At 36.9% G+C, this 12,860-nt stretch overlaps 1 protein-coding gene and 1 long non-coding RNA gene across 3 annotated transcripts in view; both read right to left on the bottom strand.

Moving 5' to 3' along the window:
- The window catches only part of LOC106906934 (MICOS complex subunit mic25a-like), a 101,355-nt gene that overhangs the window by 4,769 nt on the left and 83,726 nt on the right, over nucleotides 1-12,860 (bottom strand). Inside the window, exon 8 of one of the 2 annotated variants that reach the window (XM_088006885.1) lies at nucleotides 9,248-9,348. The exons of the other annotated variant lie outside the window; for it this stretch is intronic. Coding sequence (XP_087863011.1) covers nucleotides 9,248-9,348 — 101 coding nt within the window. The remainder of the gene's footprint in view (nucleotides 1-9,247; nucleotides 9,349-12,860) is intronic. 2 annotated transcript variants of the gene reach the window in all.
- LOC148158242 (uncharacterized) lies at nucleotides 2,217-5,652 on the bottom strand. The gene is made up of 2 exons (XR_015763708.1): nucleotides 3,532-5,652; nucleotides 2,217-3,008 (listed from the first exon to the last, which is right to left on the bottom strand). It is a non-coding gene; the product is annotated as an uncharacterized LOC148158242 (long non-coding RNA).

Below are 12,860 nucleotides of genomic sequence, written 5' to 3'. Positions count from 1 at the left end.
TGAAATTAAAGTGAATTGAACACAAAGTCTCTTGCAAAAGAACAGTTAAACTTTCTTCACACTGTCACATTAAACCCACAAACATCGATGGGTTTTGACAGGATTTTGTGTGACAGACCAACATAGAGCGGCACCAAGTGAGAAGCAGAAGAAAAGAGAAAAAGTTTTCAATTCTTTACAAACGAAAAGTTTGAAATGTTTGGTGTGCATTTGTGTTTAGATGCCCTCAGTCATACTTTTTGTTTCTATTACAGTCTGTTGGAGTTTGTCTCTACCAGGTTTGCTGACATTTTTCCATCATTCTATACAGAAACGATGGATGGCCAGTGTCCATTACAGCAATTTTGAAAACTTTTGCAAGGCAGGTTTCTGTTTATGTTCAAATATATCACCAAATGTTAGAATGCATGTGATTAATCTAAAACCTTCAATGTATTAATGTTACATGATGCGGATTAATGGTATTATTACCTTCTCTCCTGCTGTGGGTTACCTAGTTCATAGTAGAGCATCACACAGTCTTGTACTGCGGTCAACAATGCAGAGTTACAAACAAGAGTGAAAAGATGAGGAAGTTGAGTCTGACTGGTCTGCTCAGCGGCAAACTTTACTTTAAAAGCATGGCGGTTAGAGCGGGCGCCATTCCGAGTTCAAATCCCGTTGTTGGTTTCTTTGTCGCTTGTCTTTCCCCACTTCCTGTCAGATTACTGTCAACTAAACGCCACTAGCACCGAAATGTAGCTTACTTTTTGCAAAGGTGAATTGTCCTTCCACTCAGACACAACCAGTGTATAGTTAATATTTCTAAATTAAGTTGAAACAAAATTACTTCTTTTAAACTTTCCTGAATATAAAAACCTGAAAAACTGAAATGTTTAGTTTGAGGCAAAAAAATATTTTCTTGAACATGTTTTTGATAATGTGCATTTTTTGCATTTCAAGGTTGTGATTAATAGTGATTAGACAGCACTTGTGTGATTACTAAATATATATTTACAGAGTTATAGAGAATGCAAGATCCAAATAAAACGTATTATCCTGGATGAAAGTACCTTTCTGCTCCTTCATATTTATTTTTCTGTATTAGGTGAAAACTTGAGTCAAAGAGGGGCGCCAGTCGTGAAAAGTTACCGTGGTTACCGCGTACTTTAGCAGTTTGAATGCGGTTTTCTTACAATGAGGCTGTTTCCATTTCATGCGGCTCTGGCCAGAAGATCAACACACTACACTGCAGGGGATGCAGAGAGGAGAAGCGGGACAGAGGGCGATCAGCGAAGATAGACAGAGAAAAACAAATAACTAGCAAGAAGTCGGTAAAGGCAAGGGAGCAGAAGAAGTCAGTCCCCCCCAACCACCAACCACCACCACCTCAATTCTGCAGAATCCAGCTTGGGAGCCTTGACTCAATTGGAAATCCATTTTATCTGATGACTGGCAGGCAATTGGAACTCCCAGGTGATGAGCTGAGGTTCTGCGGTTGATAGACCTGACCAATCCACTGCTGAGGGATGGAGGGATGGAGATGGAGGACAACACGCACTAACAAAGTTCCTGTTAGGGTTCGACTATCAGCAAGTTCACACTTTGGAGGAGAAGTAAGGAACTAGAACAACACGAAGGGAAATAAAAACAGACATCTGAGAAGACGTTCTGAGTGAAAAGCTGTTTTTACCTGGTGTTAACATTACTCTTCTGTGAATTAAAGACCCTAAACATCCAGCCAGAGCTACAACGGAACCAAATCAAAGTATATTTGTGTTAAAATGGCCTAGTCAAAGTTAAGTCCTACAACTGCTCTAAAAAGTCTGCACAACTGGGTTAAAATGTCATGTTTTTGTGATAAGTAAAACTGAATATTTCTGAATAATTTCAAAAACTTTTCAGCTTTTAATGTGAAACGGTAACACTTTATTTGAAGGGGGTTGAATAAGACTGTCATGACACTGTCATAAACATCAATAAGTCTTCATGAATAGTTATGACTGTTGTCATAAAGCGTCATTCGGTAAATAATGACACTTTTAATACAAAGTTGACATTATTCAAAATGTCTTCGTTATGACAACTTGTTATTAACCAAGAAATCATGATCTAACATAAATTTGTCATAATAGTAGTCATAATGATTTAATTATTACACTAGCAAAAGCTTTAACAAAACAATGATTAATATTTCCACTCCCTGAAATAAAGCAAAACAAGTAGGACAAGCAATAAAGATTTCACTAAGCTTTATTACACGGTCAAATGATTTAATAACAGAATCATTAGCAATTTCTTTTACATCAACGAAAGTGGAACAAGTAGCACCAGTTATGAATATGTCATTAAGTATTATTACAGTGTCATTAATATTAACTGTTACCTCAAGTAAAGTGAAACAAGTAGCAACAGCTATGACAAAGTCATCAAGTGTCATTACAGTGTCCTTAATATTAACTATTACCTCAAGTACATTGAAACTAGTAGCAACAATTATAAAGATGTAATTTAGTATTATAGTGTCAAATGCAATGCTAACAGAGTTATTGATATTAAGTCTCACCTCAAATGAAGTGAAACACACTGGACTACTTATAACTACCATCATAACTGTAGAACAAACCCTTTGTACATTGGAATAAAACAAAAGATAACTTGTTCTAAGATAACAGAGGGTTTAACGTCTGGTCAGTATATTGTTACTCTGAAATGCTGATTGAAAAACTAAAACAGAATTACTTATTCTTTAACTTAAGAAAATAGGTTCTTTCAACAGTAACATTTTTGGCTTTGATTATGTCAGCCATCTCCTTTGTAATAGTCTTCCTGTAATGCTCTGAAAACAGGAGATCTTCTTCTTGTCTTCATTTCCTGGAAGCAGCTCTTTGAAGGTGTCCAGAAATGCTCAGAAATTACAGCTGTTCTTGCAATAGTTAATCATGGCGAAAGCCTTTTCATGAATTCAAACTTGGTGAATCTCTTCTGGACATTCTCATAGTCGGTGATGACTCAATTCATTGTGGACACTTAAAAAAAGAACAAAAACAAAAAACAATGTCATCATATTCCAGCATTTATTTAAATACCATTTCAAAAATGTCCCTTGCTGCACACTGTCAGAATGGTAGACTGGCAGACAAATGCCTAGTTAACATGACTGGCTGTTATAAAGTGCAATACAATTATTACTTAATACAAGTGGAATAATAACTGGAGCTGAACAAAATTATTCTGATAAAATATTTGTCTGGCAGAAGTTCAGACAGACTGCCACTGTTATTCGAATGCATCATTTAACATGTAGTTTTAGGCACATGAATGCATCTTTTTACTTAATGAGCATTCTAAATTATTTCTAACCAGATACTCTAACTTAGGGTTGTTTGCAAGAAGCTTATTAATAAATAAATAGATTTAACATCAGTTTTAGTTGTCTAAAACGTAACTTAACTCAGCTGGTGAATGTTGATTCCTGCTCCCCATTCCCCACTTATCTGGCTGTCCCACCCCACTTCACATGGTGAAAATATTAACACAAAAACCACTTACCTAATTTTCTTGGGGAATATTTCATCTGCTTCTTTCTCTTTGGTCAAATAGGAACTTCTTTCTCTGGTGGCTGGTCCTTATTATCATCCTCCACACTCAGCATGTCTTCATTAGCCAACTTTGTCCTCCACACCATGTGTCCTTAGGCTAGCCTGGGTCTTCATGTGGCTAAACTTGCCAAAGCAAAGAACACAAGCACTGTGTCACATCAGCCAAGACGCTAAATAATGCACATGAAGGATAACTTTGACTAATATATTAGCTTTTAATTTGCTAGATTAAAATTGGAGGGGGAAAAAACAATTTGCCTGTCTTTAAAATATATTTAATATTAAGGGCTAACGTTACAGTAATTGTGTTTAATAACTTTAGCTAACATTAACTTACAGCAAGGTAGGATTGGCTTGAATTGCTTATAGCTAACATTACAGAGAAAGAGAACATAGTCAATGTTATTTTCTCAAAGAAAATGTAAAGTTAAGACACATACCTCATATGTATTAGGTATCAAACTTCGGGTTCTTTTTAAACAGGAGGTCTGGCCGTTATAACCATAGACATAATATAAGAGTAGACCCCGCATTGGCCGCTCCGGCGCAGGAAAAACGGCGGCCATCTTGGAGCGGTATACCCTCCTACTTTGCTCGATCAAAACAGCAGAAGATGCCTCAGCACTGAGGGATATTGTTGTTCGGATCTATGGATTATTCATGTGAGGGCTCCACAGACAACATTTAACAAGTAAGATGGACATATTATTGTGCATATTTTGTGATTAGAATATTACTTTACTGTATTTATGTCCACCTGTGAGATACCAGCTAATATTAGCTACAGTGCTTGGTGTAATACCGGGTTCAGCCCCGCTATGAAGGCTAACTGAGATTCTGTAAATCTAAAAAAAATTAATTATTCTCTAACATTGACTTAGATTATCTGACACAAGAGCCTATATTAGAAATGAAACAATATAACACATATTATAAAACTATTATTATGTGTTATAACATTCACCAGCAAAGTTTACACAGGTGGTAAAGACTATTATTTATATCCTTTCACTCTGTCAAAAGTAAGATACATCCTAAATCTTCCGTTTTTGTTTTGAAAGTTTCATAAAGACACGATGTGAGGAAGAAGAGGGAGAAATCTATAAAGAGAGACGGATTCACTGCAGCACGGATGAATCTCACATCGGATTTTGGATTCGTCGGCTGAAATAAATACCTACCTACCTACCTACCTACATACCTACCTACATTTATTTATTTATTAGTGTTTGTACAGTTATATAAATATGTATTGATATTACTAAATAATTTATTAAATAAATTATGAACGGCTGTGTGCTTTGTAATATGCTCTTCATACATCGATATTCTATTGTTATAGCCACTAAGCATATTTAAATATGATGAACTATGTATTAAAAACATACTTAAAAAAATACAATTGCTTATAAATGTAGCTTTGATAGATGTTTGAATATGGTTTCCAGTAACAAAAAAGTGTGTTATGATCGATTAAATGCGCTGATACGTCATTGTGCCTGCTAAACACATAAGGCTGAGTGGAGTGGAGTACCGCTCCAAGATGGCCGCCCTAAATCTCGTCAGCGACAATAGGCGAGAGCGGTCCATGAGGCGTCTATCCTTATATTATGTCTATGATTATAACTTGTGTTAGGTTTGCGCCAGAATATGGAAGATTTCTTCTTCACCAACACACTGCACGCCTGTTTGTGCACTGCTGCCTCTCACTGGTGGAGATGGTGATTGCACTACTTAGCCCTTGTGTTTAGAAATGGGGTCCATACCAACCGACCCCACACACGTAAAATTTTTATTATTTGCCACAGTTCTCTACGTTTGCCTCAGTCCTCGCACGCACAAGGGTTAAAACAGCCTTAAATAATGTTTCAAATGCAAAGTTCATAAGTGCTTTGTAGACATCTTGCTGTAAAACTTTAGGATCGATTAAATTAAGAAAATTAAGACTAAACAACATGGCAGAGCTTTATAATATTACTACATAAAGCTAATTTTTAAAGTTTAATCGGTAATACTTTTATAACAAATTTATGTCAGATCATGATTTCTTGGTTAATGACAAGTTGTCATAACGAAGACATTTTGTCTAGATTAATGACAAGTTGTCATAATGAAGACATTTTGAATAATGTCAACTTTGTATTAAAAGTGTCATTATTTACCGAATGACGCTTTATGACAACAGTCATAACCATTCATGAAGACTTATTGATGTTCAGGACAGGTGTTATGTCATGTTTATGACAGTGTCATGACAGTCTTATTCTACCCCCTTCAAATAAAGTGTTACCTGTGAAACTTATACAATAGAGTTCCAGATGAACAGAAACAAAACTGAAGCTATTATTTTTGGACCTAAAGAGGAGCTATCTAGAGTCAATGCACAGCTTCAATTATTACAATTTATACCTAGCGATCAGGCCTAAAACCTGGGAGTAGTGATGGACTCTGACTTGAACCTTCAGAGTCATTTAAAGACAGTTACAAAGTCGGCCTTCTATCACCTGAAGAACATCTCCTGGATTAGAGGACTTATGTCTCAACGAGATCTAGAGAAACTCATCCATGCATCTTTAGTTGCATTGATTACTGCAGCATTGTCTTCACAGGTCTATCTAACAAATCAATGGTTCAGCAGCAGCTGATCAAGAACGCTGCTGCTGGGGTTCTGACTAAAACCAGGAAGACAGAGTCACTGGCTCCGTGTAGCTCAGAGAATAGACTTTAAAATACTGTTAGTTTATAAATCACTGAACGGCTTAGCACCACAATACATTAAAGATCTGCTGCTGTTGTACCAACCTTCCAGACCACTCAGGTCTTCTGGTTCTGGTTCTGCTCTGCATCCACAGAACCAAACGAGGAAACGCAACAGTCAGCTTCTATGCACCGCAAACAGCTGAAACACTCACTTCCTTTAAATTGCGGCTAAAAATCCACCTGTTTAGAGTTGCATTTGAAACATAATCAATTACGAATTTAACGATGGCATTTGACTCAATGTAATGTTTTGATTATTGATTCTATGTTGCATGACTTTGTGTTTTTATTTATGATGTAAAGCACTTTGAAATGCTTTGTTGCTGAAATGTGCTATACAAATAAAATTTGATTGATTGATTGATCGAGCTCAACTGAAAAACAAGAAACATATTTATTTTTTAAAGGCACCGTCTGTCATTCAACATCATGACCCAGCCTTCAGGTTGTCCATTATAGGGAACCTGCTGAATCTAAAGTAAAGTTCAGATGTTCAGGTTGGATTTTTCTGACTTTTACACACTTGCAGCTAAATGACACAAATCAAACCCATAAACAGCAGAGAGATTACAATTAAGATAAAAAAGGATCTTAATGAATTTAGCTGTATCGTTTGATAAACAGGATCAGTTGGAATGTATGTGACTGAATTCAAATGTTTTTCTTGTAAAGTTCTTTGAGACAATATTTATTGAATTGGTGCTGTATAAATATACTGAAATAAATTGATCTGACTGTATCAGTCAGGAGAAGAGCCCTAGAAAAAATCTGCAGCATTATATTTGCACAATGCATGGAGAAGGTAGTCACCAAAAACAGAGTGTGAGTGTGTGTAATGGTCTGATTACACTAAGCTTTAACTTTTGGGAGATGATTTAAAAAAAAAAAAAAGTACATCTTTGGCAGAAAAATATCTCTGTGCCTACAATGAAACACGGTGGTGACACCATCATGATCTGGGGTTACGTCTGTTAAGGTGAACCTCATATTTTTTTGACAAGGTGAATGAAATTATGAATCATTACAAAAACAAAAAAAATGAATGAAAACATTCTGTCTGTTAGAAGTGTGAGTAAATCCAAACACAGAAGAAAAAAAAGATCCATAAGTTTATTCTGAGTTGTAAATTAAAGTTATGAATATAACTTATGACTATAAAGTTAAATAGACAAGAGGATTATTAGCCATAATCCTCTTTCGCAGAACAGCATCTTGAGGGACCCTTTGGTCATGTAAAAAGAAAACAAAGTGAAAAACCCACTTAAATCCGACATGTTCCTCCAGAACATCAGTTCTCCTCTCACCCAACTCGCATCTCAGATACTGAAGCTGGTTGATCCTTGTGACAGTCGGCATTAATGTCAGAATTCTGTCTTTAAAGTCTGAATTATTATTTTTCCTTCAAGTGGGTTGAATCCTCTTCCTTATCCAAAAAAACAAAAGTTTTAGAGCGACCTAGCCAAAGTCCAGAGCTAAACTCAACAACCTGTGAAGTGGGCCGTAGAGAAACGTGAGACTAAAATCTGGTAGATCTTCCAGAACTTTTCCAGGTCAAGATGTGGGATGTTGATTAACTCACACTGACAAAGACTGAACGGTGAAACTCAATCAAAAGTTACCTTAACACCTTTTTAGTTTAAGATGTGAACGTCTGGAGCTTTATTGCTTTTATACAGGATTATTATGACATTGTGTTTAAGTTGGGCATGTATTGTATTGTTTATCGTGATAAATTCCTTCCCATGATAAAGGTTTTGATTCATTCTTGTCGTGATAAATTTCAGTAAATGATGTTTAGAAAAACCATAAACTGTTTTGTCTGGATCATTGTCTGGATTTCTATTTTCACATTTATTCCCATTTTATTCAATGAGTATCTATAATCATCAATAAATTTGAAAATATTATTAAATGCAGATACTGCGTGCCATTTAGTGATTTTAAAAATCACACTTCTTTATGTGACTGGTGTCGTGATGAAGAGTTTAACAAATGCAAATGTTTTTCAAGAGCAGTATTTGTATTGTGTTACTATAATTGTGTCATGTAGTCACAGTTATACAGTTACCTAAAAAAGTGATATTGATCACTTTTATCAAGTACCACAAAACATTGTAATAAAACTTTAAATCCATATTGCTCACCCCACTGTATGTTGAAATAGTTCAGAAATGATTTTATTGAGAGCCACTGTAAACCCAGTTGTATAAAAACTTGAAAGCTGATGTTGCAGTCTGACTGAGCTTCCAGTCTCTAGATCTACAAAGCTGGAAAATCAATCGCACAAAAAACTTGGAGCTCGAATCGCACTGAACTATTTCTACAAGGATTTTTATTGAAAACCATGAATTATTTTGCATGTATCTGTATTTTTGCAAGGTTGAATAACTGTAGCAGATGCCTTGGATAGAAATGCACACTTCCTTCACAACACGTGAAGGAAGTGATGGAAACCTTGTGAATTCAACATTTGGCTAATAAAACACAAAAACCTAGCCACCTTTTGAAAAATCTGCAAGATAAAAACACTTAAATAGCTGCAGCATGGCTCTAAAAAAAAAACAATTTCCAAAGTTCCACATGAAAAAGAACTTGTCAACATACCTGTAAGGAACAAACAATAACACACTGATATTTATTTACAAAAAGGCCAGAGAAGAAAGAGGAACACACACGCGCAAAATAAAAAAAAAAAAAAAAAAAAAAAATTTGATCTCCTTGGGAGTACTGCATGTGAACTGGAAAGCAATCACAAAGGAAAATCATGCTTCAAATCGTCAAGAAAAAGAAGCGGGGAGGGACAAACGGATTGACTGACAACAGGACACAAAGAGGCTGGTGGAAAGTGGACTGTTTCGATAATGTTGTGGCTGTTTGAAGGCGACAAAAGCTAGAGAAAAACCCACCTAAAAGCCCCGCTGCTTCCCTCTCTTATCCCGGCTGGTGGTCCGGGTTCCACAAAAGTTCTTCCTGAGAACGCACAGGGGGTGGGATGGTGAAACACTGACTAGAGTGTGCCCCGAAAGCCAAAAAAAAGAGAAAAAAAAAAAGGTTAAAATAGACGTGTCAATCCCTTATATAGTTGAGGTTGCTTTCAATACAACACAGTACAGGGCGTCGGCGAATTGTTCCCAAGAGCCCCTGCTGGAGGAGACACCGAGGGGGGGCAGAGCAGGGGGCCCAGCTGGCGCGAGCCGATAGATTGGCAGAACTAAGAAAGGTCAGCGTACGGCAAGCGAGAGGACACAAAAGCTGGGGGATAAAAATCCTCCAGTGGGGGAGGAGTTCTCAACATGGAAACCTCTGATTTTTTCTGAGACTGGAGAGAGAAACCATAGGCTGAAATTCAACTTCGTGTTCGATCGAGAACCAGAGAGCAGCGACAAAAGCAATGAGAGAGAGAGAGGATGAACAAACAAAAAGTGAAAATTATTTCAACTTTCAAAGTGGAAAAAGTTCAAAAAGTTTGTAATCTCTTCACACTGAAAAAAAAGATGCTTGAACATCATCAGGTATGAAAAAATAGATTGGCATGGCTTAATGTAGGTTGTTCTAATGACTTCATTCTATCATTACTAAAAATATTTAATAACACCCACCTTAAGATATGCATTGTTCCTCACCTTTATTAACACTTTTCATTTCCTCAGTTAAGTGTGACTTCTGACACTCGAGGCTCAGCTGCATTCAACAGTACATTAAGTTAATGAAGAAGTTCAGCCATCCTGAAACATCTATGAAATCAGTCTGAGCCAGTATTCTTAATTAGTTTCAGAACTATTTAAAAAGATTGCCTATATGCTATGAAAATAGTAAGAAAAATATAAATTTTTTAAGCATCTATTTTATCTGACATATTTAGGGTTGCATGATACATTGGCACCAACATCGGTATCGGCCGATACTGATAAATAAAGCTGGATTGATATTAGAAACTGATATGCCTAAACTGGGATGCCTTTGGGGGGCGTTTGGTCGAAGGTAAACTTTACTCCTTAAATGCACAACAATCCCAGTTTAGACTTTGAGCAGCTTGGTAAAACTGTATTGTGTAACATTAAACCATGCTTGGCTGCAATTGTATCAATGGCAGCTCTTCTTCTATTCAGTGTTTGTAGCTTCTTGGCACAGCTCTGTTCTGCTACTGGTAGCTAAAATCACGATACCCTCACTGTGTATCCCTATGAAAAATGAACCCATTTAAATAAAGAAATAAAGAAATCCCTCCATGGTGACACCACGATAGAGAGCGTTCATTTTATAGCGTTAACATCGGTGCTGTAAGTGTTCCGGTATGAAACGGGGGTGATGGAACACAGCACTTTTGAATTTCAATAATTAGACTGCAGAAATTGTTTCCGTTGTTTTAAAAGGTTTATGTCAGTCTGCCTTTTCCCCATCGACACGTTTCCCAACCGCCCTGCACTTTAGGGTGTTAAAAAAAAAAAGACGCGCACATTGCGCACAACTCTGAAACAGGAGAAGCGGGACATAAAACGGAGTGACGAACTAGATGTGAATTATGGCATAAAAACAAAGAATCCGACGTTGAACAGTGAAAAAATCAACACATGATGTGAAACACATGACAATTAGACGGAGCAGCAGGTGATGAGTGAAGATGGAGAGCGATGGTAAACGATAAAATAAATCTAGCAACAGGAAAGAAACTAAAGTGGACATCATAACAGTAAATAACTTATCACTTATTTATGTTTTTAATTAGATTTGATATATTTATTTCTTCAATATTATTTTTCATGTCAGTGTTAATGTCATGAGGCTGATGAGTCCATGACACTTTCAATTTGACTCATTAGGATTTGATGAAGAACCAGATTTGTTCTTTGTAATTTCTGTCCAGTAAAACTATTAATCTATAAATCAGTGGACAGGTCTATATAAAGATATAATCTATGTTTCTGTCTCATATTTGTATGGCATTAAAAAGACCTGGAACTTTTATTTTTCCACTTAAAGCTCTGGTTTGCACAATAAATGCCATGTGGGTGAATTTTTATGGATGATACTCTGATGTCCCATTCTCCTGAAGGCAGCACAGACCTGCGCCACCAGAAACCTACAAGAAGAGCTATGATTAATGTAATAGACCCTTTTCACAGTGACGTCAGACAATGGCCGCCATAACTCAAACCTGGGTATCTTTACTTCCGGTGTGATTTTGCCTTGGGAACCAAGCTGAAAAATTCCCGCATTCTCATAATCTTAAGGACATAATAAAAGGTAAGTTTAATAATAACAGCATTTAAGTGTTAGATAGCTGTTATTAATTATTGTAAAATCACCATTCTCTAACTGTGTGTAAAATAAACAGCCTCCGATCGGAGAGTAAACCACCTAGCAGCAGCTTTAGCCACATTTAGGAAAAAATATACTCTCTGTCAGCGCTGTAACGTTTAGAGGTTCACTTTCTATATTTTATAAAACAGTGATTATGTGTTAGATAACCGTTATTAGTCATTGTCAATTTACCATTCTCCAACAAGCCTCCGATCATGAGTAAACCAGCTAGCAGCAGCTTTAGCCACAGTTAGGAAACATATACACCGCCGCCTGTCAGTGATGTAACGTTTAGAGGTTCATTTTCTGTATTAATGGAAAATAAAGGACATAAAAATAACTTTAATCTGATTACTGGATTTGAAATACGAGCTCGTTAGATTATTCGTTACCGGAAAAAGTGGTCCGATTAGAGCACATGTGTCAAACTCAAGGCCCGCGGGCCACATGTGGCCCGCCATGCCATTTTATGTGGCCCCCCCAGCATTTTATAGGCCGATGATCGACTTTTTTGAGCACGAATTGACTACAAACTACATTTCCCACAATGCATTCCGATTGTTACCAGCCAACATTACGGCTTCTCGCCACTAGAGAGCAGCAGAGTCACCTCAAGCTGCTTATTGATTTTCCCAGCGAATAAAACTGAGATGTCTACAAGCTAACATCAAAACGTCCAAGAAAAGAAAAGTCGATTTACAAGTAAGACTGTGAATGAAGATGTGTGAGTTGGTGTCAGGGCGGCAAGTCGCGCTAGACTTTTTTGTTATCCGTTATCTTGACCGACAACATAAAAAGAATCGGTCATGCACTATTTTTATCCGTGAAATTACAATCATATTAACATCGGCTATTTAGTCGCATTTTATGCGGTTTAGTTAATATTCACCGTGAATCCAGATCCCATCACAAATTAAGCAGATAAATGCATCTACATCTACATCACTTAAATTAATGTTACTTCACCCGCTGGGGTCTGAACGCACTTCCTCCTGGTTCCCGGTCTGCAGAAAAATCCGCCGCGTCCGCAGTGGTTGAGCAGCGGACTGCGCATGTTACAGTCTAATTAACTTTTGCATCGTCATTTATTTCCTCAAGATAAAGTACCGGCTCCTCAAATGGATCCTCAACGTTGCATTCTCTTTAGTTTTCTCTGTAATGGAGACTTGAATTTAACGCGCCATTTCAACCAAAGGTTTGTAATGCGCTTCCTAACCA

This window comes from Poecilia mexicana, unplaced genomic scaffold (assembly GCF_051168715.1).
Source record: "Poecilia mexicana isolate PSO_F unplaced genomic scaffold, ASM5116871v1 scaffold_7, whole genome shotgun sequence".
In the NCBI taxonomy this organism is placed as follows: domain Eukaryota; kingdom Metazoa; phylum Chordata; class Actinopteri; order Cyprinodontiformes; family Poeciliidae; genus Poecilia; species Poecilia mexicana.
Note: the sequence above shows the minus strand (reverse complement) of the source record. Positions and strands in the feature narration are given on the sequence as shown.